The sequence below is a fragment of the Hyla sarda genome, chromosome 6, assembly GCF_029499605.1.
Source record: "Hyla sarda isolate aHylSar1 chromosome 6, aHylSar1.hap1, whole genome shotgun sequence".
In the NCBI taxonomy this organism is placed as follows: domain Eukaryota; kingdom Metazoa; phylum Chordata; class Amphibia; order Anura; family Hylidae; genus Hyla; species Hyla sarda.
Genome location: NC_079194.1, coordinates 231,658,608 through 231,684,920, shown reverse-complemented (window position 1 = coordinate 231,684,920; position 26,313 = coordinate 231,658,608). Strand labels below are relative to the sequence as shown.

The window sequence follows — 26,313 nt, the reverse complement described above, 5'->3', positions numbered from 1 at the left end:
TATTTCCAAGATGGTTTTCTAAATAAATCACCATAATCCTTTAATCATAGGGTTTTAGAACAATGCCCAACCATTACTCATGTCAGCTCTGGTATATGATCCCACTTTAGGCTCATGGAGGGAAAATACTTATGAGGAATGATTGGGATTTTTTATTTTTTTTACTCAACCAGTCAGAAGGAATGTGCATTGCTTCATAGATAACTAAATGTAATAAAATGCCAGACAGACAACCAGCAGACCACGTATACACCTACATATCAAAAACAGATCAGGTCTATGTCTAAAGGTGCCCATACAGGTTTTATAAAAGTGTACCTGTCATACCACTTCAAAAATAATGCTTACATCTATATGTTACTCATTAGGTCATTCTGGATCTTTATGTGCCTGGCTTCTGTATTTGGCTCACAAACCCCTCTGTTCTGCTGCTTACTCATTTTGACATCCACTGCTCAGGAAGAGGCATGTCAGAGACCAGCACTGAGCCCGCCCTTACTCAACATGCATTCACTTCCTGCCCAAGTCTGCTGTGCTGGGTTTCTTCATCCAATCACTGCAGGCTGCTCTGTAACCCCCTCCTCTATGTTTTCAGACGAGTCTCATGGACGTAACAGGAGTGAGCACAGAGGAGTGCTAGTCCTGCCTCTCATACTGGACTGGGTCCCAGCCTGTGCTTTAGCTGGGACAAAAAAGATGCTGCAGATGGACAGGACTATGTTCTGGATGGTATGGGGACCCTAGTGTTTTTTTTTTATTTATTTTTTAAACCATGGTTTCTATAAAAAGGAGATTTTTTTTTAATGATGTATATTAGAAAGCTTAATGTTTTAAGCAAGGTGTACCATAAATACTCTAGTATAAGCAGAGTTTTTCAGCACATTTTTTATGCTGAAAAAGCCCCACTCTGCTTATACTTGAGTGAGGACTGGCCATCGGGCATTTGCCTGGTGGGCCAGGTCTTCCATCTGTTCCCCTACTCCCCTCCTCCTTTCATCCCACCGGGGCTTCAGGTCCAAGTAAACTCAGCCAGGGTATGGATGCTGCCGCTTTAAGAGCAGCAGACGTCCGTGCGCAGGGACACCCCTTTCCTGGATGCTCTGCAAGAGGAGAATCCCGCCACCGCCGAGAGCTGCAGCTTCCACAAAGTGCAGACTGCAGGGGGGTGGGTACTGTGCTATCACATACAGTAAATGTAAAAGGGGGTGGGGCAGAAGTGTTTGGAGGACAACAGAGGGGTCGGGTGGGAATCACAGAAGTATGGAGGATGACCTACTGATGCATCAATTATGTAACTATTGGTATCTATTTTTAATTTTTGAAATTTGCCAGTAGCTGTTGCATTTCCCACCCTAGGCTTATATGCGAGTCAATAAGTTTTCCCAGTTTTTTGTGGTAAGGTTAGATGCCTCTGCTTATATTCGGGTCAGCTTATACTCGAGTACATACGGTAATAAAAAGGTTTTTGATTCTGAAAGTGCCCATGTAAAGTAGTCTGCACTGGCTAACTTTGGTGTGAGTAGGAAATGTTGGAGAAAAGAATAATAGGCATGGTGAATTCTAAAAAGCAGAGTCTGGCAGCAGCTTCTTCCCCTCTCCCCTTTGAAAACACATACATGCAAGTGTATGGAAGGGTTTGAAAAAATAGCTTTTGGTACATACGCATTATTTGCCCCCTTCACAGTTACCTCAGTAGTCCCTTCATAATCTAAAGATGGGTATATACTTTGCTTATTCAGCCATCAGCTATCCCTCCCTATACACTTGCACAATCAGCTGTGTACTGAATGAGGAAAGAGGAGTAAGGCCTTATGGTATGCCCTGAGAACAAACGTATCCAGCAGTTGAAATCCAACATCCTGATTTTTGCCTGGATACCTGCCATCGGCACATCACCATTCACATTTGATATCTGGCTGCTCCCGATGAAATTAAAGTGGTCAGATAATGTTTGTATAATAATTTATGGAACCCTTAAATATGCACTGTCAGATACAAAAACTTTTGATATGTTGTAAAGCATGTATAACCAATAGGTTTTACAATTGCTTTCATTTGAAAATGTTCAGTATTTCATACCTAAAAAGCCAGTCAAACAACTCCTCTCCCCCCCCCCCCCCCGCCTGCTTAGACACATACTAATCCTACTGTGTCCATGCATCATCACCTACAGCATGGACACACTTCCTTGATTGACAGCTGTGAGTGCAGGGCTCACGGCTGGAGGAATAGTCCTCCCACTGTCAGCTTGTGTCCCACTACTGTCAGTGAGGACAAGCTGGGAGTTGTAGTTTTGCTAATGCTGGGGGAGATGTGAGCAGACAGCATACTGAGGGAGGGGGCGGAGACCTGTACAGTGAGGCCACGCCCCCTCCTTTTGAGAGGAATTCAGATTAGTGAGCTAAATTAAGATGTACATGGTCAGGATTAGGTACTATTAGGTGATATATTAAAAAAATGTTTTTGTTAGATCTGACGGGTATGCTTTGTACTAACCATACACTAAAATAGGATTAAGTTCACACCACTGTTCGCACAATGGATTAAGAGTACAGGACTTGAGTGGGGGGAAAAAATACTGCAAAATACAAAGCAAAAATTTAGCTCACTCTCTAACATCGAAGCAGTCCAAGTGCACGGGAAGGAGTAATCCAGAGCTTGACAGACAGGTTGATAAAATCACAGGCTTTTATCGAATTGTTTAAAAATAACTTGCAGATATGTAGAAATAGAACAAAGCATAAATATTGCAGGTCTGTTTTTCTCTGCTCAACTCCTCCAACACAATGGACACAAGACGGAAAACCAAATTCAAGTCAATGGGATCCATCAGGACCCGTTAGGCTCTGTTTTGTGGCGCCAAACTGACCCTGTGACATAGCTCCTCTGGATGTAGCTGAATAGTGGTGTGAACTTATCCTTAGACTCACTTGTAGAAGAGCATGTAATATATAACCATGGCTTTATATGAAATCACTACTTCGTGAAGGATGTATTTTTGGTGAAGGCTTGAGGGTTTAAGTCCAAGTTGACAACAACAAAGTTGGTCTTCAAATTCTGATTCATAGACCGGGTTTAGACAAACATGGAGGAATGCACATAATATATAAACATACTATAATGTGAAATAACCACATATAAATCTGGAGAAGGTGGAAGATTCTATAAATAGTTGAGAAGAACAAGAGTTACGAGGAAATGGAATATTACTTTATACTGGTTGGGTTGGCCACCAGAGTTGGGATCAGTGTTATTTTCTGGAGTACTAAGAACTGGACATATACATGACAGAGAACAAACAGGACGTACTGTATCTGTAAGTCACTATACTGATCAAATGCAAATAGGATTTTGGTTCAGCGTCCCTGGTGTAGGAAGGCTGTTAAGTCTCCATGTTCACCTTTTTCCCCAACATCTGCCGACAAGTCCTCAACAAACACATGACTGTATAAGAAAATCACTACATTTCTGCTATTTTCCGGGCTGGCCATGAAAGGTAACATGTCTTCAGAAATCTGCTGTACGTGCATAAAACAGGCTCTCCAGACATTTACAGAAAATCCACTGAAATCACCGCACTTACATGAGAAAATGACAGCACATAAATCTAGTCAAGCGATTGGCAGATATTTACCAGCTTAATTCAATAGCCGCATGGTTGAATCGTGAAAAAAACAGACAGAAATTCCTTTCAGACAGGTCATTTGTAAAGCGCAGACGGTTTCGTGTTTGCTCTATGCAACCGCTCATTGTTCTTTTTATAATATATCTATGTATACTTGTAGGAGTCAAATAGTATACACCACAAGAAGTGAACACGGACTCAATACTTTAACCACCAGCAAGTTGTCGCACGTTGCCCATAATTTGAAGTGTGATCACGTATTTAGGCATGGCTTTACCATAGTTGGTGCTTTAGCATAAAACATGTCCTGTTCAAAGATCTGCTCTATTTCTCTTTACAAAGCCAACTACATCAAAGAACTGGGACTTGTATACTTCAAGGATTTGCCTTCTCACTTTTGCATGCAGTTCCTTTTGTTAGGAAACTTAGTCAACCATTATAATAATATCCATGAGCATAAATAGGAAAACAGATCATCAAAGAGGAAATAGAGAGAAACATTAGGAGCCAGGAAGTCAATGTGCCGACAAAAATGACGACTGAGTGTCTGAACTTTGTGTTTCATTTTCTACTATGTCAATGGAGACGCATGATTCCTAATACAACCTGATGGCTCCCAGATCTTCATTATTGTGTCTATGTTTGCAGTCAGGTCTAATGTTTGCTGCTGGAATAACTATTTCATGGCTGTTTCTATATCTTCCATTCACAATAATCCCTTAAAGACCAGGACAATTTTTGGGGGGCTTTTTTTTTTTGCCTTCTAGGGTTCTAAGAGCCATAACACAAATTTTTCCCCCATCAACTGAGCTATATGAGGGCTTGTTTTTTGTGGGACCATTTTTACTGGCATCCTTAATTTTTACATAAAACAAAGCAAAAATTAAGAGGGATGTTCCTCAATTCTTGTTTAGTATGTGTACTAGAGCAGAAAAGTCGCACACAATGAATCAGTGCCCACTGCACAAAACTAGTCTATAGCACTGCAAATGGTGGGTCACTTTCAAACATGATGAAAGTGAGACTTTTTGTGCAACAATTTTAGACTAAAAAAAAGGTTCTAAATAGCTTGATGAATTCCCCTCTATATGTTGAGTAAAACTGAACAAAACAATTCTATAATTTATTCTGCGGGTCAGTACCATTACCGTAATTACCCAATTTTAATGGATATTTTTTTGCAAAGTGATTTGTAGTTTTATTGGCTACCAATTTGGGGTGGGTGTCATTCGCAGACAGCAGCCGGCACCCAGAGCGTATAGACCTGGCTCAGCTTCTGAGCCCTCACCATACATGCCCAAGCAACATGAAGGATGAATACTATTATGACACTTTTTACATATCTTTGAGAAGTTTCAAAACCCTAAGAGAAGACATAGAAATCTACAGAAACACTATTTAAAGACAACTGCAATCAAGGGGTTGTCCTGGGATCTTAAAGGAAATCTGTCATCAGAATCACCCGTACTAAACCTGTTACACAGGCTTGTAGTGCGGGTGATCCTGATTAAAACGCTCCTTACCTGGTTAAAAATGGTTCAGCGCTTCTTAAGATATCTATATTTTTAATTTTCTGTTATTCCCTGGCTTGGGACTCAGTGGGAGGTCTTATCATCTGGGACTCGGCCACACGTCATTCTAGCTGGGCGGAGCTGCCGCCCGGCTCATGAATATTCATGAACTAATCCTCCTGGTCTAATTCTTCTTTCTCGGTCTGTTTGTGAATAAATATACCCTCCGTCCCTCCCTTCCTCCCACCCCTGGCTTTTCACTTACTTGTCTTCTTACTTGTATAGGGCGGCAGCTTGAGTGAAGCCGGGGGGGGGGGGGGGGGGGGGGGGGGGAGAACACTGCTTCCGGGTGTACGGAAAGCGGCGCATGCGCGGCCCTCCACACCAGACCGAGAAAGAAGAATTAGACCAGGAGGATAAGTTCATGAATATTCCGCAACTCCGCCCAGCTAGAATGACGTGTGGCCGAGTCCCAGATGATAACACCTCCCACTGAGTCCCAAGCCAGGGAATAATAGAAAACTAAAAATACAGATATCTTAAGAAGCGCTGAACCATTTTTAACCCGGGAAGGAGCGTTTTAATCAGGATCACCCGCACTACAAGCCTGTGTAACAGGTTTAGTGCGGGTGATTCTGATGACAGATTTCCTTTAAATGACTTACTCCCCGGTTGTCCACTTCTGGCTGTTTGCCAACACAACACAATCGCTGAAGGGACATGTTGTGACAGGCTGTGACACTGGTGCATGCAGGAGTAACCATACGTGCACAACACAATGTTGCAACAACATTGTATGGCAACTGTTCACTGCTTCAGACATGGTTCTACACTATGCAGCAATTGTACCTGCCCCAGTGATGTAGCTTATCCCCCTTGGCAGGGAGAAAGCCATTGGGCTGTGTAGGGACAGACTTAGATGTGGACCACTGGGGTGCAAGGCAAGTAATAACATTTTAGATTTAGGGGCAACCCCTTTAAGGAGATGCCCAGGATCAGAAGAACATGGCTGCTCTCTTTGAAGAACAGCGCTACTCCTGCCTACAGGTTGCTTTTGGTATTGCAAATCTGATTCATGGAAGTAAATAGAGCTGAGCTACAATAAAAAACACAATAACAGGACAGGTGGAGCTGTTTTGGCACTGTCTCTGGAATAAAGTAGCCATGTTTTTCTACTCCTACACAACCTATTTAATAATAAGGTAATGCAAAATCTTTTTGTCTTAACATAATGATTAAATAGGAGGCGTTCGTATTTTTCGGAACCTGCATCTGAATTTACAGCATTTCAGGCAAGATCAGAAGATCTCCTGGCAGGATGCACACAATGGTATAAATCATCGTAATAATTTGCCATGCACCATGTACACAGTGCAGGGTAACAATGGCTGGGGTTAATGTGTAACTTGCTTACTATTTTGAGCCTCCATCTGGCACACACATCAATACTATTGTTTCCACAAGCACATGATAGGTTGGGCCTGACTTAGAGCAGTCACACCTTTACATACCAATGCTGTTTGAACATGCACGGCTCTCAACATACTGGATAAATGCTTTTCCTACAGTTGTGTATACACATCTCACTCTGATGCCCTTGATGGTCTTAGCTGGACACTTAGTAGTATATATGGTGAAAGGGAGATAACATCTCCCCCCCCCCGAGTGTATATACAGACGTCAATATAATCTACGTACATGCTCCAACAAGCACATATCTATACAACACAGAAGACCATCATTATTTCTAAAACACTGATATTCCCATCACAAAGATTTATTAACACAAGTCCAGAGGAAAAGTTGCTCAGTTGCCCATAGCAACCAATCAGATCACTTCTTTCATTTTTCAGTGGCCTTTTCAAAAAATGAAAGAAGTGATCGGATTGGCAGCCAGGGATGTGGAATTCCTATCGCCCGATGCCTGGGACATGGAGTTCCGGGCGCCGGGCAGGTGAATTTTTCCGGCCCTTAGCCCAGCTTCGGGCAAGCAGGGCCTGACTTGACAAGCACTGCGGTCTGTATGGAGCGGGCTCCTGACACGTGTCCGCTCCATACTCTGCAGCCCCCGGCTCTGGAAACTTGCGTCCTCCGAATGCAGAGCAGGGGGAGGGGAGATGAGAAGCTGTGTACGTCCCATCTCCCCTGCTCTGCCTTCTTTCTCCCCATGCAGACCTGCATCCTCTGCCTTCGCTCCACACAGCTCTAGTTTCGGAGAGCTGGGGGGAGGAGCAGACGCAAGTCTGCACGGGGCGCAAGTTTCCACCTCACACCGCTGCTAATAGCCAGCATGCAGCGCTCATCAGTGTGTATGGAGCAGGCTCGAGACTCCTACCCGCTCCATACTCTGCAGCCCCTGGCTGTTCTAAGTAGCCGGGGGCCGCCGCTAATAGCCAGCATGCGGCAACCGCCGCAGCTGGTTATTAACCCTTTAGTTCACCATTGTCAAAGCTGACAGCAGCATCTAAAAGGGGCATGTGTATGCTCCCTGGTGGGCTAGTGGGGTGGATCACCCCCCCCCCCCCCCCCCGCAGAGTGATCGCAGGGGGCGATCCACTATAGAGGTAGCCGGAGGGCTTACCTCTGCTCCCTGCCTTCCCGTGGCTCTGTCATTGATAGATCCTGTCTGGACTAGGCTCTATCAATGTATCACAGAACACACAGATCAATGGAGTTCAATAGAACTCAATTCATCTGTATGAGGAATCTAATGATTCCTGCTAAAAGTCTAATAAAGTGTAAAAAAAAAAAAAAGTTTTAATAAAAGTTTAAAATACACACATTAACCCCTAATTCCATGTTAAAAGTTCAAATCACCCCCTTATCCTATATAAAAACATGCAAACATAATAAAAATAAACATATTTGGTATCACTTCGTGCGTAATTGTACGACCTATTAAAATATAACATTATGTATCCTGTACAGTAAACGTAAAATTAAAAAATTGAAAAAAAACAGAATTGCAAGTTTTATAATATTCCCCCGAAAAAAAAGGTAAAAAGCGGTTAAAAAGTCAGATCAATATCAAAATGGTACAGATACAAAAAACAGATTATGACACAAAAAAATTGACCCTCATACAGCCTGGCATGCGGAAAAAAAAAAAAAAAAAGCTACAGGGGTCAGAAAATGGCAATTAAAAAAAAAATTCAAAAACATGACGTAAACGATACAAATCTGGTATTGCTGTAATCAGGCGCCTAAAGTATAAAACTAACATGTTACCTCAACCACAAGGTAAATGGCGTAGAAAAGAAAAACCACCAAATCTGCAAAATTATCTTTTACTATTTCAATTGCACTTCACCTATTTATTATATATAAATAAAAAAATTTTGGGTTCAGAGAATATGTTATTGAAAAATTAAAAGGTATCATTATAGTAGGTAGTTATGGCTATTATAGGGCGAGGAGGAGAAAATTAGCACCTAAAAGCGAAAATTGGCCAGGATAAGTGGATCGTCATGAGGGACAAGTAGATTTTGCTCATTTTTAGTCCTGTGGACAAGTAGTTTTTTATAAAATTTCCACACCCCTGGGGCAACTCAGCAACTTTTCCTCTGGACAGGTTTTGATAAATCTCCCCCATCATGTCCATAAACCAGTAGTGCAACAACCAATACATCTCCAATGTGCCAGTTCTGAGGCCAACACAAGTCCCAATTCCCAATAGTGCTGTAAATGCACCTCTGAGGATGTATGCACACAGATTTACTGAGGATTATTCATGCACAGATTATCTGCAATGGATTACAGTATCGGCCGTGTGGATAAGCTGTAAAACTCATGTACACGGCGTGGAAACTTCCCACATAGAAAGTGATTTCTAAATCTGCAGCCCTGGATTTTTTGCGATGTTATTGCAAATATTCCCTTTTCACATCAATGTGAAAGTCAGAACCTGCAAGCAGGATTAACTGCAGATTATTTATTTTTTCCTTTTAGGAAATCAGCGTCACAAAACTATCAATCTATGTGTAAATATAAATATATATATATATATATATATATATACATACATACATACATATATACACACACACACACACACACACACACACACACATCTATATACATACACACACAAGATGAGGGTAGTATATATGTGCATTATGGATATATAATACTTCCGTTCTGTTCCGTTCTCCTCTATCCGAGACAATCGCTTGTTGCCAGACCTTCCAGCTCAACCAATCACTGGTGACAGTGGTGTCCAGTCTCAGCTGGTGATTGGCCGGCTGGTGAGTGGGAAGACCCTGCAACAAATGCTTGTGTCTCTGAAGCAGGAAAAATAGAAAGATGCCGTCTCCTCAGTATTCAGATAGTTCTCCCCAGTAGACAAGTAGCGGATTATAAAGTACTTTGTTTCGATGGCCACCCACATGATAAAACCTGCTGGACTGAGTGGCACAACCATTTGGCCCCTGACTGGGATCCCCTGTCCACCAGGCCCAAAAACAGTGGCATGTCCTACCTCTATGATATGCATGCCCAAGGGACCTTCACCAGGGGTGTAACAAGCGTCAGACCCGCAGGTGAAAGCAAGATAGTTTGGGGAACCCGATAGGTATGATAGTGGTATTTTATTATTATGAGGCCTATACTATATAGGGGAGAGTATAGGAGGCCTGCTACCATATGGGGGAAAGTAAGAGGGCCTGCTACTATATGGGGACATTATAAGGGGCCTGCTATTATACGTGAGCCTACATTATCTGTGCCTAAAACTATAAGAAGACAGAAAAGGCCTAATACATCATGGAGGTCTAATAAAATATGGAGGAGATAAAGGGGCTTTAATATATAGGGGCACATAGGGGGGGTTAATTACCATATGGGGTACAGAGGGGGCCTAACTACAATCCAGACAGGTAGGCTGTCTGATTTTAAAAGACTGAAAAGCCCGATCTACGCAAAAACAGTGGCAATAAAAACTACAGATCATGAGCCTTTAGATAATGAGCCCTCAGATACTCCTGTACAACGAATATGAAATCAGAATAGGACAATTATAAGCAAAATTCTTTAAAAAAAAAAAAATGTAAGAATTTTTGTATATGTAAAACATGGTGGGCATATGGAAGCACGGAGAAGGAAGGCAGGGAAGCTCGTAAAGCTGTCGCCTATCTCCATTAGTACCAATGAAGTCTGTAACTCTGAAGCTGCTGGACGGATTTTTGTAATACATCATTTTACTCAGGTTCAGCTGCAATATAACCGAGTGTATTGGTTTTAGTCCAGGTGAACCAGTTGTCAGTTTCCCTTTAAACTCTTGTTAAATGGGTGTACTTGTAGAAAACAGTCCTGACCGCAAGAGGAGTTTGCCTCCAGGGAACATATACAGTATGATGAGAACAATAGTATCTGGTAGAATCTACAGTCAAGGATGATTAATGGGAAATGTAAGTTTTCAATCCTTTTGCTGTCCGGACTGACTGCTGAACCTACATACTCAACATATTTCTCCTGACTGTAAACAATGTGGATCACACCATCTGCACTCTATTGCTGACACAGTATTCTCCTATTCTATACTTCTATACTACTTAAATATAATAATTACCATATTTTTATTTTCGTCACCTCATACTTTATCCCTCCAGCAGCCGTCATTCGAGAGCCAAAACAGAAAGTCCTGGACAACGTTTACCGTGACCTCTTTAGGAAGACATAACAATATAACAACTCAAAGTATATCTAACGTCTAACAAACTTCAGCACTGGTAGGATGACAGCTGTTTCACAACCACCGTGGCTTTGCCTGGGCAATCCTTAGTACTTCAAGGAAATCTATAGCAGGTCAGGGCACTCCTTGTTCCCTCCTCCACACATACAACATGCAGCAACGCAAGGGATAAAGAATACATGCCTGGGTACTTTGGGAGACTCAAGGGCTTTCAGATGCCGACACAGTGAATTCATGCCCAAATATGCTACCCCTTTATTCTTTTCTGTATAAAATATTCCAGATGGATCATCTTTCCATAAAAACAAACCCTCTGGATTTTAATGCAACAGGTAGCTATGTAGGTAGCTCTCCAGGGGGCTTTAAAGGGGTACTCCAGTACCTTGCGTGGAGTACCACTATAGTGGAGTACACCTTTAAACAAAAATCTGATGATTTTTCATAGTTGGAAAAGATTATTACAAAACAGAGTCACTGTGGCTACTTAGTTCATTCCAATTGGGACTCTGTGTGACCCTATTTTGTTTCTAGGGCATAACACCTCTATGTGATGGTACATGGCACATTACATTTCTCACCCATATCGATCTAAGAGAAAGAAAAAGAAAAAAAAGTACACATCTATAGAACACTATGGATGCTGCATTATGGATCCACAAAATAAGCCAGGTGCAGTGTCTCCTACACTTTTCACAGGTCAGGGTAATGCAGTGTTGGTTTACTTGGGAGACTATGGCAATGGATGCCACAGTATATTTACAGTCATGGCCGTAAATGTTGGCACCGCAGAAATTTTTCTAGAAAATGAAGTATTTCTCACAGAAAAGGATTGCAGTGACACGTGTTTTGCTATACACATGTTTATTACCTTTGTGTGTATTGGAACTAAACCAAAAAAGGGAGGAAACAAGCAAATTGGACATAATGTCACACCAAACTCCAAAAATGGTCTGGAAAAATTATTGGCACCCTTAATTTAACATTTGGTTGCACACCCTTTGAAAAAAATAACGGAAATCAGTCGCTTCCTATAACCATCAATAAGCTTCTTACACCTCTCAGCCGGAATGTTGGACCACTCTTCCTTTACAAACTGCTCCAGGTCTCTCTTATTGGAAGGCGCATTTTCCCAACAGCAATTTTAAGATCTCTCCACAGGTGTTCAATGGGATTTAGATCTGGACTCATTGCTGCCACTTCAGAACTCTCCAGTGCATTGTTGCCATCCATTTCTGGGTGCTTTTTAACATATGTTTGGGGTCATTGTCCTGCTGGAAGACCCAAGATCTCGGACGCAAACCCAGCTTTCTGACACTGGGCTGTACAGTGCAACCCAAAATCCGTTGGTAATCCTCAGATTTCATGATGCCTTGTACACATTTAAGGCACCCAGTGCCAGAGGCAGCAAAACCCCAAAACATCATTGGACCTCCACCATATTTCACTGTAGGGACTGTGTCCTTTTCTTTGTAGGCCTCATTCCATTTTCGGTAAACAGTAGAATGATGTGCTTTACCAAAAAGCTCCATCTTGGTCTCATCTGTCCACATGAGATTTTCCCAGAAGGATTTTGGCTTACTCAAGTTCATTTTGGCAAAATGTAGTCTTGCTTTTTTTATGTCTTTGTGTCAGCAGTGGGGTCCTCATGGATCTCCTGCCATAGCGTTTCATTTCATTTAAATGTCGACAGATAGTTCGCGCTGACACTGATGCTCCCTGAGCCTGCAGGACAGCTTGAATATCTTTGGAACTTGCTTGGGGCTGCTTATCCACCATCCGGACTTTCCTGCATTGACACCTTTCATCAATTGTTCTATTCTGTTCACGCCCAGGGAGAGTAGCTACAGTGCCATGGGTTGCAAACTTCTTGATAACATTGCGCACTCTGGACAAAGGCAAATCTAGATCTCTGGAGATGGACTTGTAACCTTGAAATTGTTGATATTTTTCCACCATTTTGGTTCTCAAGTCCTCAGACAGTTCTCTTCTCCTCTTTCTGTTGTTCATGTGCAGTGTGACACACACAGACACACAATGCAAAGACTACGTGAACTTTTCTCCTTTTTATCTGCTGTCAGATGTGATTTTTATATTGCCGACACCTGTTACTTGCCTCAGGTGAGTTTAAAGGAGCATCACATGCTTGAAACAATCTTATTTATCTACAATTTTGAAAGGGAGCCAATAATTTTGTTCAGCCCATTTTTGGAGTTTGGTGTGACATTATGTCCAATTTGCTTTTTTCCTCCCTTTTTTGGTTTAGTTCCAATACACACAAAGGGAAAAAACATATGTATAGCAAAACATGTGTTACTGCAATCCTTTTCTGTGAGAAACAATTTACGGCCATGACTGTATACAGTGACATCTGTCAGGTGTACTTCGGGGAACCTTCCTGGTGTATACCTCCGATGTACATTGTGAACAAAGGGCTTGATTTACGCAAAGTAAGTTGCTCTAAGTTCCCTAGGATGTGCACGCATCTGTGGTTATCTATGTGATATCCAGCTATAAGATGGAGTAGATTTCAGCTACAAGTTACACCAGTTTCTGGTATAAATTCTAGACAGAAGAAGAAACAAATAGCACAGGGGTACTCCACTGCACCTATAGTACTACACTAACCTCATTGAGTTATGCTATCTGATAAATTTATAGTAAGCATGGGCCCAGTCTGCATATTCTAGGGTGCGAATACGGAGGTTGGTAAAATGCAGAAAAAAAGGAAGTCTTGCCTGGTTTACACCAGAATTCTTAGTCACAGTTGCACAGGATTTTTAGAATTTGAGAAGCACAAGAATGCGGAATTTCCGCGGTGGGATTCTGCTATGTGAACGGGACAGACAAATGCCATTAAAATTCATGGGCATTCAATTTTGGTGGAATTTTGCAGGCAAATTCCGCTGTCTGAATATAGCCTAAGAGTTAAAACCGTACAACTGAAAGGAGGCTACAAAATGAAATACGGTTGGGTACGGAGGCATACGGGTTCAGTATGAATCCTGCAGCATGTGTCCATACTTGCCGTGTGTTGGGAAGAATGCCAGCTGAATGCACTACCATGTGTGGCAACACAAGTGACCACATGATGTCCTGCACGTATCTCTGAGCTGTTAATCCCTACTAGGGGTGACTGACTGTCATATGCAATGAATCCGAAGAGCATTACACCAGCAGTTGGGGCAGCGTGTCCTTAACAGCAAGGACAGCATTAAAGCGATTACCAGGAGACCCTTTATACTTAAACCTGACTGTCATCAGATCCAAAAGAAGACCCAGATATGTCACTAATGTCCAGGTACACCACTGCAAACAAACACTATAGTGACTGGGTGACAATGGCAGATTGGGTAACTGGCGTGATGACACAGAATGTCCTACTGCTAAGATTCTGGAAATGGTCTAGTCAGAGAAAGGCATGTGTAATGAAGGTGCCATCTGTGTCTGGGTTGTGGACTACTGCGGGAGCGGCTTGTGCATGTTAATGGATCAAACAATTCTCTCTGTCCGGGCAAGTCACCATGCAAGAGTGCCATCACGTAACCACTGCTCCTAACAGCCTGGTCAAAACAGCCTAAATGACAGGCAACTTGTTTATACAATCATCCTGCTTTTCTTAGTCCAAGAAGGTTTATCAACTGGGCAAAATGTGTTTGTGTGAGTCCTAGAGTCATGTCTAGCAGTCAACGATCTCTCATTAAGAGGTATACTACCCAAAAGTAGCCTGAATTGATGTACTCAAACCGTCAGGAGCTTCCTGCACATGTGATAGATATAACTGTTGCAACAGAGAATGTAAAGGCAATTAAGAAAGGTTTCCTAGACGGAGGCACAGTACTTATGAAGGACTCAAGGAAGCTCAGGTGATTAAAGGGTTACTCCGCTGCTCAGCGTTTGGAACAAACTGTTCAGAACGCTAGAGCCGGCGCCGGGAGCTTGAGATGTCATAGCCCCACCCACTCAATGCAAGTCTATGGGAGGGGGCGTGACAGCTGCCACACCCCCTCCCATAGACTTGCATTGACGGGGCGGAGCATGACATCATGAGGTGGCGGGGCAATGACGTCACAAGCTGCTGGCTCCAGCGTTCGGAACAGTTTGAACGCTGAGCAGCGGAGTACCCCTTTAACTTCCGTTGTGTGGCTAAGGCTATGTTTCCACTGTCTGATGCAGAGTGCCCAGCCCACAGAGTGTGAGGAGGTAAGGAGTGAGGTATAGCAGGGTGCATAGTGTACCCGTGTATACTATACTGATGGGTCTCCCTGCTCCTATAGCCCCTTTGGGTTGTATACAGTATTTACAGATATCTATAGATAGCTGTATATACTGAATACAGAAGCAGAGGTCCACTTACCTTCCAGCAAAATGCTGTCTGGGCATGCTGGGAGTTGTAGTTTTGCAACAGTTGGAGGCTCACTGTTTGCATTATAGATGCTCTTACAGCTGGGCGGTATGACCAAAAATGTGTATCACAGTATTTTTGTAACTTATGGCGGTTCCATGGTATATAACAGTATTTCTCCCCCCCCCCCCCCCAAAATCATGTGACTCGCGAGCGCTGTTATGCTCCCCCCCCCCAATTATCAGCCCAGCGCTGCGCTGTCCCCATCGGGGAACTAGTCACGTCACCCGCAAGCGCTGCCTTCCTCATCCTCCTGTTTGTTGCGGGCCGCCGGCGCAGGAAATCTGAACTGTACGCTGTATCTTTCTGGGGACGGGAACGTCACAGAGCCGTCAGCCTATCACCGGAGAGCCGTCAGCCTATCACCGGCCGCCGCGATGTTGCGCCTCGGCCGGTGATAGGCTGAGCTACCTGTCATGTAAGAAGCCGGCCAGAGCTCCTTATCACCGGCTGAGGCGGAACATCGCTGCGGCCGGTGATAGGCTGACGGCTCTACAAAGTTCCCGTCCCCAGAAGCAGGTGAGGCCGGTACCTGACCAACGGGGCAAGGTGAGTTAAAATTTATTTCGTTTATCTTTCGCAGCCCGGGCATAGGGATACAGTGTACAGTACAGATTTCCAGCGGTCCGCACGAAACAAGAGGACGTGGAGGGCAGCGCTTGCAGGGGGACGTGATTAGTTCCCCGATGGGGACAGCGTAGCGCTGGGCTGATAATTAATTGGGGGGAGAGAAGCATAAGAGTGCTCACGGGTCACATATGATTAGTTCCCCGATGTGGGGACAGCGCAACGCTGGGTTGGTAATTCCTTCATTCCTGAGGGGGAGGGGCCAAACCAGGACAAAAACGTGCTCTCCCCAGAGATCTCTGCAGGGACAGCTTCCAGCACAGCAATATGGCCAAAAAAAAAACATGTGAAAACATAGCCTAAAGTTTTAACCCCTTAAGGAAGTTTTCGTTTTTTCCTCCTCATCTTCCAAAAAATCATAACTCTTTTATATTTTCATCCACAGACTAGTATGAGGGCTTGTTTTTTGCGCAACCAGTTGTCCGTTGTAATGCCATCACTCACTTTACTATAAAATGTATGGCGCAACCAAATTTTTGAAGATTTTGTTTTCACGCTGTACAATTTATGGTAAAAATAACTTTATTCTTTGGGTCAATATGATTAAAATAATACCCATGACTACATACTTTTCTATTACTGTTGCGCTTAAAAAAAAAAAATTGCAAACTTTTTAACCAAATTAGTACGTTTTAAATCCCCCTATTTTGAAGACCTATAACTTTTTCCGTACAAGCGGCGGTATGAGGGCTAATTTTTTGTGCTGTGATCTGTACTTTTTATTGATACCATATTTGCTTATGTAAAACGTTTAATACATTTTTCATAAAGTTTTTTTGAAATAAAATGTTACAAAAAAGCAGCAATTTCGGATATTTTAATAGTTCGGATATTTATGCACGCAGCAATACTAAATATGTATATTATTATTATTTTTTTTTTTTAACACATTTTGGGGGTGAAATAGGGAAAATGGGACAATTTACATTTTTATTGGGAAGGGGGTTTTCACATTTTTTTTACTATTTTTTTTACTTTTATTTTAACACTTTAATAGTCCCCATAGGGAACTATTTATAGTAATCATTCGATTGCTAATCCTGTTCAGTGCTATGTATAGGATATAGCACTCATCAGTATTATCGGTCATCTTCTGCTCTGGGCTGCTCGATCGCAGATCAGAGCAGAAGACCCGTGGAAGGCAGCGGAGGCAGGTGAGGGGACCTTAGTCTGCCATGCTGGATGATCGGATCGCTGCGGCAGCGCTGCTACTGGACAACCAATTTAAGTCAGCATATCACTTTTTAAGGGTAGGGTCACATGACATGGATCTGCAGTGTATTTTACGATGCGGAGTGTGCCTTCCGCCGCTCCGAGTAGTCACACTGGACGAATCGCGGTGCGAGTCGCCACGCGCATGCATAATGTACTCGGGCATCGCGATGTCTGTGAGTAGACTGTGAGCGCAGGCCCCTGTGTGACTGCTCAGAGCAACATACTGCCGCTGCAAGCATTGGGGGGGGGGACAGCTGTATTATACACTGCAGATCTGCGTTGTGTGACCCTACCATAAAACAATAACATGACAGACTAATCCTACTGATGTCACAGATTAGATCTATTACACAAGGTGCCTCTTCTAAAAGCCAAGAAGCCTGCTCTCCCCTCTGCACTGTGATGTAACACTGAGTGGGTTTAATTACAAAACTATGTGCCCAAGGTGCCGACAGTCCACGTGATGTCTGATACATATTCAGTGGGTGATTATAAATTTAAGACAGGAACGATTAAGAGATAGATTGAGACTTATAGCTTCACCTGCTCTTGTTTTTTTCTGACCCATTCCTTGTGTTGTTCTTCAGCCAATCGTTTTTTCTGCTCTTTCTTCTGTTCCTGTCTTTTTCTTTCTTCTTCTTGCTTTAATTCCTAAATGAAAAGACATACATTTTCAAATGTAAGAACCAAACAGTGAAATAGTTAAGGGGTATTTTTTTTTTCATAAACTATCATAAGAAGACAAGATCTAAAGACCCCTTTACATTAGTTGCCCTAACAAAGCAAAGCTTGTGTGAGCAACTTCCTCTGAACTACCTTCTAACTTTCGCTCTTGGGGGCACTATATTATAGATGAGTACTATTTATGTAAAACATCATGTCCCTCTTGGCTGACTAGCGCAGAAGGTTCAGAAGACGTGGTTCCATTTACACTGCAGACATACAGGCAGATTTTGGTGCAGAATCAGCTGCAAAACAGTGTCCTATTATTATTGATATTATTATTGTATCCACACTATTGAGGAAACTGATTAAACTGGCAGAGTCACTGGTAGAGAAGGATCTGGGTGTACTTGTAGATCACAGACTACAGAATGGCATGCAATGTCAGGCTGCTGCTTCCAAAGCCAGCGGGATATTGTCATGTATCGAAAGAGGCATGGACTCAAGGGACAGGGACATAATACTCCCCCTTTATAAAGCATTGGTACGGCCTCACCTGGAATATGCTGTTCAGTTTTGGGCACCTGTCCATAAAAGGGACACTGTGGAGCTGGAAAGGGTGCAGAGACGCGCGACTAAACTAATATGGGGCATGGATCATCTTAGCTATGAGGAGCGATTAAAGGAGTTACAATTGTTTAGTCTTGAGAAGAGACGTTTAAGGGGGGATATGATAAACGTATATAAGTATATTAATGGCCCATACAAAAAATATGGAGAAAAACTGTTCCAGGTTAAACCCCCCCAAAGGACGAGGGGGCACTCCCTCCGTCTGGAGAAGAAAAAGTTTAGTCTAAAGGGGTGACACGCCTTCTTTACCGTGAGGACTGTGAATTTATGGAACGGTCTACCTCAGGAACTGGTCACAGCAGGAACAATTAACAGCTTTAAAACAGGATTAGATACATTCCTGTAACAAAATAACATTAATGCTTATGAAGAAATATAAAATCCCTTCCCCAATATCGCGCCACACCCCTACCCCTTAATTCCCTGGTTGAACTTGATGAATATATGTCTTTTTTCGACCGTACTAACTATGTAACTATGTAACTATAGGTCATATTTTCAAGATTGTTATGAAAATTGGCTGGTGGGAGAAAAAAAATGATGTTGCCAGGAGCAGAATTTTCCTCATCGTATGGGGTTACTTGCACCCAAGTTGTGGCAAAATCCACAACATAAAAAGAAAAAAAGCAAGTCCAAGGAATAGTGAGCAGGACTTCCGCACATCCTAGATAGCTCTGGACTAACTTCTCTACTAGGGATCGACCGATATAGATTTTTTAGGGCCGATACCGATAATCTGTGACCTTTCATGCCGATAGCCGATAACTTATACCGATATTCCGATATAAGTTATCGGCTATTCCCCCCAAAGTTCCCCACCCACCCAGCCCCGCAGAAGCCGCTGCAGATCAATGAATTAAAGCGGACGCCACCCGCTTATCTCCCCCCCTGCCTGTCCTGGGGTCCTCCCTAGTCCAACCACCACCGCCGCGCTACCCCATTGCCTCCCCCATCCCCGGTTTGATAATTACCTGTTCCCGGGGTCCGCGCTACTTCTGGCTGAGGCGGCGTCCTGAGCTGTCACTGTGCGCACTGACGGTGACGTCGCGTTGAGGACGTCACTCGTCATTGCGCTGCGCAGCACGCAGGATGTCGCAGAAGTAGCGCAGACCCCGGGAACAGGTAATTATAAAACCGGGGATGGGGGAGGCAATGGGGCGGCGGCGGTGGTGGTGGCGGCGGAGGTCTCGTAACGGGGTGGGGCATTATCGGCAAGGTAATTGCCGATACCGATAATGTCCAAAATCGTGAATATCGGCCAAACCATGCAGGGTGCATCCTACCCACAACTAAGGCACAAACATATTTACCTCAACTATTTTGTTTTGCAGCTCTATTCGTCCTTGCTTTTCCTTGCTCAGCAGCCATGTTTCCCAGGGTGAAAGCTTCAGATCTGCTAGAGATCTCTCTATTGCGCTGGTGCCTCCTTGGTTCTGATTACTGAAAAAGAAGACGTGTATATAAAAATTTACAATGGAGCTTTATTTAACATTATGTATTATCAATATTGGAGATAAGACCAAGTAGATTATCCAGGATTGGGACAACCCCCTACTCCATACAAGTTCTGGATTACAGGACAGTATTTGGCTCTTTGTGAGCTTTTTATGATTGGAACTGGTGTTAGTTAAGTTACTGAGGATAAGGATTTTCCAGAATAATTTACATTCAGATACTTCGCATTTAATGATAAGGATTATCATTCTGGCACTCTTCCAGCACACATGTACGAGCGCCGCTCTGTCTGTGGCCAAGTCAGAATACATGTATGCAAGTCTAAACAGGGTGTAATAAACATGGGGACTGCATTATAGGATTGTTTGTAATGCAAAACGCTCAATTATTAGGCCCTGCTTAGCTTAATATTTCACCATCTTTAGTATGATGCACTTATGGTAAAGCCATGATGTCTGCTTTTCCATCTTATAGACCAATTCCTTTTTGTTAGCGCTATTACGAGAATCATTCCTGTTTGCTGGTATTAAAAAGCTGTGGTCCGTACAAGATGGAGTGGAAGAATTACCGTATTTTTCGCCGTATAAGACGCACTTTTTCTTCCCCAAAACTGGGGGGGGGGGGGGGGGGGGGAAGTTGGTGCATCTTATACGGCGAATACACACCCATCGCGGCGGTCCCTGCGGCCATCAACGGCCGGGACCCGCGGCTAATACAGGACATCACCGATCGCGGTGATGCCCTGTATTAACCCTTCAGACACGGCGATCAAAGCTGACCGCCGCGTCTGAAGGGAAAGTGACACTAACCCGGCTGCTCAGTCAGGCTGTTCGGGACCACCGCGATGAAATCGCGGCGTCCTGAACAGCTTACAGGACACCAGAAGGGACCTTACCTGCCTCCTCGGTGTCTGCTCCGTGCCGGGATCCCCTGCATGGCTGGCACTCTCCTTCAAGTCATTACATCGTTGCTCACGCCGTCCCGTCATCCAATAGGAGCGGCATGCATAGCGACGTGATGACGGCGACGGAGAGCGTGGATCCCGGGGAAGAAGACGTCCGGAGTGTCGGGGACGCAGCGACATCCACGGCAGCGGTGACGGGTCCGGAGTGGTGGGGACACGTGAGTACTACCTCCTATCCAGTGGTCTTCAATCTGCGGACCTCCAGATGTTGCAAAACTACAACTCCCAGCATGCCCGGACAGCCAATGGCTGTCCGGGCATGCTGAGAGTTGTAGTTTTGCAACATCTGGAGGTCCGCAGGTTGAAAATCACTGTTGGGTTCAGAATCTTTTCTTTCTTGATTTTGCACCTTTAAAATTGGGTGCGTCTTATATGCCGGTGCGTCCTATAGGGTGAAAAATATGGTACTTAAAGGGGTACTCCACTGCTCAGCGTTTGGAACAAACTGTTCCGAACGCTGGAGCCGGCGCTGGGAGCTCGTGACGTCATAGCCCCGCCCCCTCGATGCAAGTCTATGGGAGGGGGCGTGATGGCTGTCACGCCCCCTCCCATAGACTTGCATTGAGGGGGCGGGGCTATGACGTCACGAGCTCCCAGCGCCGGCTCCAGCGTTCGGAACAGTTTGTTCCAAATGCTGAGTAGCACGGTCTGATTTTATAAGTAGCCAAGAAATAACTTCCATGGTACTTGCAGCCAGTCTCTACATGCACTGGCTCCATGGCTTTTGGCACTTGTCCAGCCGTGCCCTAAGAAATAGTCAGCAGAAGACAATGCGTGCCACTGACTGGGATACAGCAGCTTGTAAACTTAACGAAGCCAAAGCTGCATTTGACCCGACAGCTTTTGAGATTGCTTTAATAATATTCTAGATACATTGGTTTTTGGCATTTCAACCCCAGAAGACAATCCAGACTGCTGACTGCGATAAAGCAGCTTGTCAAAAGAGAAGCCAAATTCTAACATTGCCTGGAAGCCTTTCAGATTGCTATTAATGGTACATAAAGTGGTTTTGATCATACAGTCTTAGAATATGAAATTGCTATTTGGCCACTTTTCTAATATAAGTAGGACCAAAAGTAAAATCATACATTAAAGAGATCAGCTATAAACTACTGAAGACCAGTCTCTATTAGTGAGTTCTCTTACATCAACAAAAACTCAACCAAGTCTAATTTGTTGTGGTTCATTGCAGCAAAATAACTTCACCGACAGTCACAGTATTGGTGCAAATGTAGCGTGTAAAGGGAATCTGTCAGCAGTAATGAGCGCAGCTTTGTACAGAGGATGGGGAGAGAGTATACCGATACCTTATGTTCCAGTACTCAAACCTGCATGGATGACAAAAACGTCTTTTAAAGGGGTTATCCAGGAAAAACTTTTTTTATATATCAACTGGCTCCAGAAAGCTAAACAGATTTGTAAATTACTTCTTTTAAAACATCTTAATCCTTTCAGTATTTATGAGCTAATGAAGTTGAGTTGTTCTTTTCTGTCTAAGTGCTCTCTGATGACGTGTCTCGGGAACCGCCCAGTTTAGAAGCAAATCCCATAGCAAACCTCTTCTACTCTGTGCAGTTCCCGAGACAAGCAGAGATGTCAGCAGAGAGCACTGTTGCCAGACAGAAAACAACAACTCAACTTCAGCAGCTGATAATTATTGAAAGGATTAAGATTTTTTAATAGAAGTAATTTACAAATCTGTTTAACTTTCTGGAGCCAGTTAAAAAAAAAAAAGTTTTTTCCTGGAATACCCCTTTAACCCCTTAAGGACCCAGTATCATATCGCACCCCGCATCATATCGCCGGTGAAGCCGCGACCCGCCGCTAATAGCGCGCGGCACAGATCGCGGTGCCGCGCGCTATTAACCCTTTAGCCGCGCGGCTAAAAACGAAAGTGAAAGTGCCCGGCTAGCTCAGGGAGCTGTTCGGGATCGCCGCTGGAATAATCGCGGCATCCCGAACAGCTGTAGCACAGGAGGAGGCCTTCTTACCTTTTTCTGCGCTTTCACTCAGGCTTGAGCATTCAATCGCCGAAAACACTGATTGATCCATTCCTATGGAGATGCATCAATCAGTGTTAAAGATCAGTTAATGCAATGTTATAGCCCCCTATAGGAGCTATAATATTGCATAAGAAAAGTGTAAAAAAATCATTAACCCTTTTAATTATCCCTTTAAAGTACCCCTTTAAAGCATATTCTTCTCAGTGACCTCAGTAGAAGAGATCAGTACACCCGTCTCCCTGACTTCTATATAAGTCAGAGAGACGAGGGCTCAAAAATGCTGAAAGAATCTCTCCAAATTTCTTCAAATGACACCTAACATCGGTGTTGCTTTATGTGTTGGCGGTGCATCTACACATGTAACAGCAGCTCTTCACTATCATAGCAGACAACAAGGAGATCTTAAAGGAGTTATCCACCATAAGGTGATTTTAGTACTTACCTGCCAGAACTGGGTATTTCCTGTTGTTTTTGTTCTCTAAACTACACATCCCATAGTTCCATGCTTGAAAGTTTGAGATCACTTTCCTTCCTCCCATACATCAGCCACCCCACCCATTGAAACACAGTGTTTTCTAACCAGAGGGCCTACAGCTGTTGCAAAATTGAAGCAGGACAGGCTCCCTCTGATCACCTGACTAGTGATGTCAGGTCTCGACGCACTGCAACCTGGGAAATCCTTAGACCTAAGTAATTTTGTATGCTGATAAAAATAAATATTGGGGCAATAATCACAGAAGAATTGTGAGAAAACCGTCACGCACAGGTACAGACACTATATTATGAACTATACTAACTTTACAGCCCCTGAGCATAGTCAAATAAAAGAAAATCCTGGAATAGCCACTTACTAGGGTTATGTTTATGGCTGCAACTATAGACTATTTTCATAATCAATCAGTTTTTTTTTTTATGAATGGGATTTAAAAAAAATAAAAAGTAGTAATTTTGTTGAGTTTTTTTGTTTATTTGCTTTTTCCTTTTTTAATAGCGCTCACTGTTTAGGTTTAATAATGTGATTGTTTTTTAGGTCAGGTCATTACAGATACAGTGATATCAAATATGTATATACATTTTTTCTAAAAAATAAAGATTGGGGGAAAGAGGAATACTTTGACATTTTCAGTATTTTTTTTTACTTAATTTTTTCACTTTTTTTTTCATTGTTCACTGAGCGATCTGTTGATCCACATACAGTAGAATACAATGCAATTCAGATCAGTGTTAGGCTAGGTCTCCACGAAAGGTTTTTTTTTTCTGGCTTTTTTTTTTTAACTTCCCCTGCAGTTTTTAAAGGGATACTCCGCTGCTCAGCGTTTGGAACTGTTCCGAACGCTGGGGCCTGGAGCTTGTGACTTCATAGCCCCGCCCACTCATGACATCACGCCCTGCCCCCTCAATGCAAGTCTATGTAGATGTCATGCCCCCTCACCTAGACTTGCATTGAGGGGGCGGGTGTGATGTCATGAGGGGGCAAGGCTATGACATCACGAGCTCCCGGCACCAGCTCCAGCATTCGGAACAGTTTGTTCCAAATGCTGAGCAGAGGAGTAAAAGCCAAATTCAGTAGTGTATTCAAAAGGAACAGATAATATAAAGGAAGGACTTAGGCTGGGTTTACGCTATGGAATTTCCAACCAGAATTCCCCTCAGGATCCACTTCAAACTTTAGGTCAAAAACTGGAGAGGCAGTTTTGCAAAAAATGCCAGGGAAAAAAAAAAAAAACAAGAGTGGAAACCTAGCCTAACAATGACAGGCACTGCCAATCAGACTTTGCCTTAGGCCGAGCCTGATTGGCTTCTGTAGCCAGGAAACTGGAGGCCATTCTGATGCCTCTACGTGCCATGGCTACTACCTGCCCAATGTCGCCTTGGAAGATGCTGCATGTAGAGGGTTAACTGTGACAAGCCAAATACATCTCTAACAGTTGCAGCGGGAGCCCTGCAGCATGTCATAGCCAGTTCCCGCTGCTGATGTCACTGGCACAGTTCCCGAGCCAGAGTCATTCTCCTGACGTGCAGGTATGTCAGATTGCAGTAAAACACTTGCAATGATTAGTATCCATTGGTAGTTTTCGCCCTACAAGTCTGAACTATATACAGGGAGCTGCAATGTATCCCACTTTATATCTATATATACTGTATATATGTTTTTTGCAGTGGGGAAAAAGTGCAGTCTCAAACAGTACATTAAATGGTGTGCCAGTACACATCAGCCCAAGAGACAGGGCATAGGGCACTTTTGGCTTCTGCAGGTGAACGAGGGCCTATGGCTAAGTTCATTGTATGTGCTTGGCACTTTTCGGAGTGTGCTGAACGTGCTCACCTAAACGCAGTGTAAAAAGGAGCATAAGGTGGCACTCTCTGAGCAAATCTAAGCCACAGCCAGTAAGTTATACGAAACCTATAACATTACCAAGGCTTCTTTGTTTCAGTTTTCCCAGCCAAAATCTCTTCATGGAACGAATGATCTTCAATGTCACTTTCAAAGCTGTCATGATAGATTGGTGACAACAAAGAATAGGTGGATTCCCCGGTGCTGCTGATGTCACAACTCTTCGAGAGTCGCATTACGGACTCATTGGTGCTTGGCTTGTGAGGGGTAGAATGAGAGAGTCTTACTTCAGCAGATGGTACGTCACTGGTGGTGGAAGACATGCCTACATCACAAGAAAAACAAAGAAAAAGCATTACTGCCTGTAAGATATACTTCTGCAATGTTTAATGTGGTTATAGTCACAGGGAAGATGTATTAAAACTGGTGCAAAAGTGCCCACAGCAGCCAATCAGATCGCTGTGTTAATTTTCCTTAAGGTTTGCTTTGTGCAGTATAGGCTACTATACATATCAGAGGTTATTTTGTAAGTAGATCACTAAAACCCCTTGGTTATACTGTCTACATTTCCCATGAAGCCTCTGGCTCATCCAAGAAATTGGGTAAAGTGTTTGATCACTGCACCTGGTCATCTCATTAAGATGCTAATGCTGGAGGTCAGCCAAGTGAATTGAGAGTACACTTGGAGGGGAGTTGTATAACTACTACACGGCTTGACAAATCCCAGGCCACCACACAGAATAAGAATTTCGTAGCGGTGCCCAGGTTTTGGGTAACCCTTTTATCCATCCTTTAAATAAACTGTTTTACTTACCTCCGCCTGTGCTCCTGCGCTGATCCCCCGTTCTGCCTGTGGTCAGCACTTCGGTGTTACAGGAGCAGCAGGCATCAGGTGGTCACAGCCATTCAGCTGCAATGTAGTATGGAGTGTTCTGACAAGGCTGCTGATTGGCTGTGACCGCCACAGAACACTGGAGCGCCAACTGAAAACATCTAATGCTAAACCCAGATGAGCGTGGGAATGGAGGCAAGTAAAACAGTAATAACTGGCAGGGGGACATGAGGAGGGCAGTAATAACTGACAGGGGGACAGTAATAACTGACAGGGGGACATGAGGAGGGCAGTAATAACTGACACACGGGGGACATGAGGAGGGCAGTAATAACTGACAGGGGGACAGTAATAACTGACAG

At 43.6% G+C, this 26,313-nt stretch overlaps 1 protein-coding gene across 4 annotated transcripts in view; it reads right to left on the bottom strand.

The window, feature by feature from the left end:
• CCDC34 (coiled-coil domain containing 34) overlaps window positions 1–26,313 on the bottom strand; it is a 46,591-nt gene that overhangs the window by 17,447 nt on the left and 2,831 nt on the right. For 3 of the 4 annotated variants that reach the window (XM_056526693.1, XM_056526695.1, XM_056526691.1), the window contains exons 2-4: window positions 25,201–25,444; window positions 19,673–19,802; window positions 17,613–17,720 (exon numbers count right to left, since the gene is read on the bottom strand). In XM_056526693.1, coding sequence (XP_056382668.1) covers window positions 17,613–17,720; window positions 19,673–19,802; window positions 25,201–25,442 — 480 coding nt within the window. In that variant the 5' untranslated portion in view covers window positions 25,443–25,444. Of the gene's footprint in view, window positions 1–17,612; window positions 17,721–19,672; window positions 19,803–25,200; window positions 25,445–25,933; window positions 26,123–26,313 lie in introns of those variants that run through there. The other variant, XM_056526694.1, reaches the window with a different exon arrangement.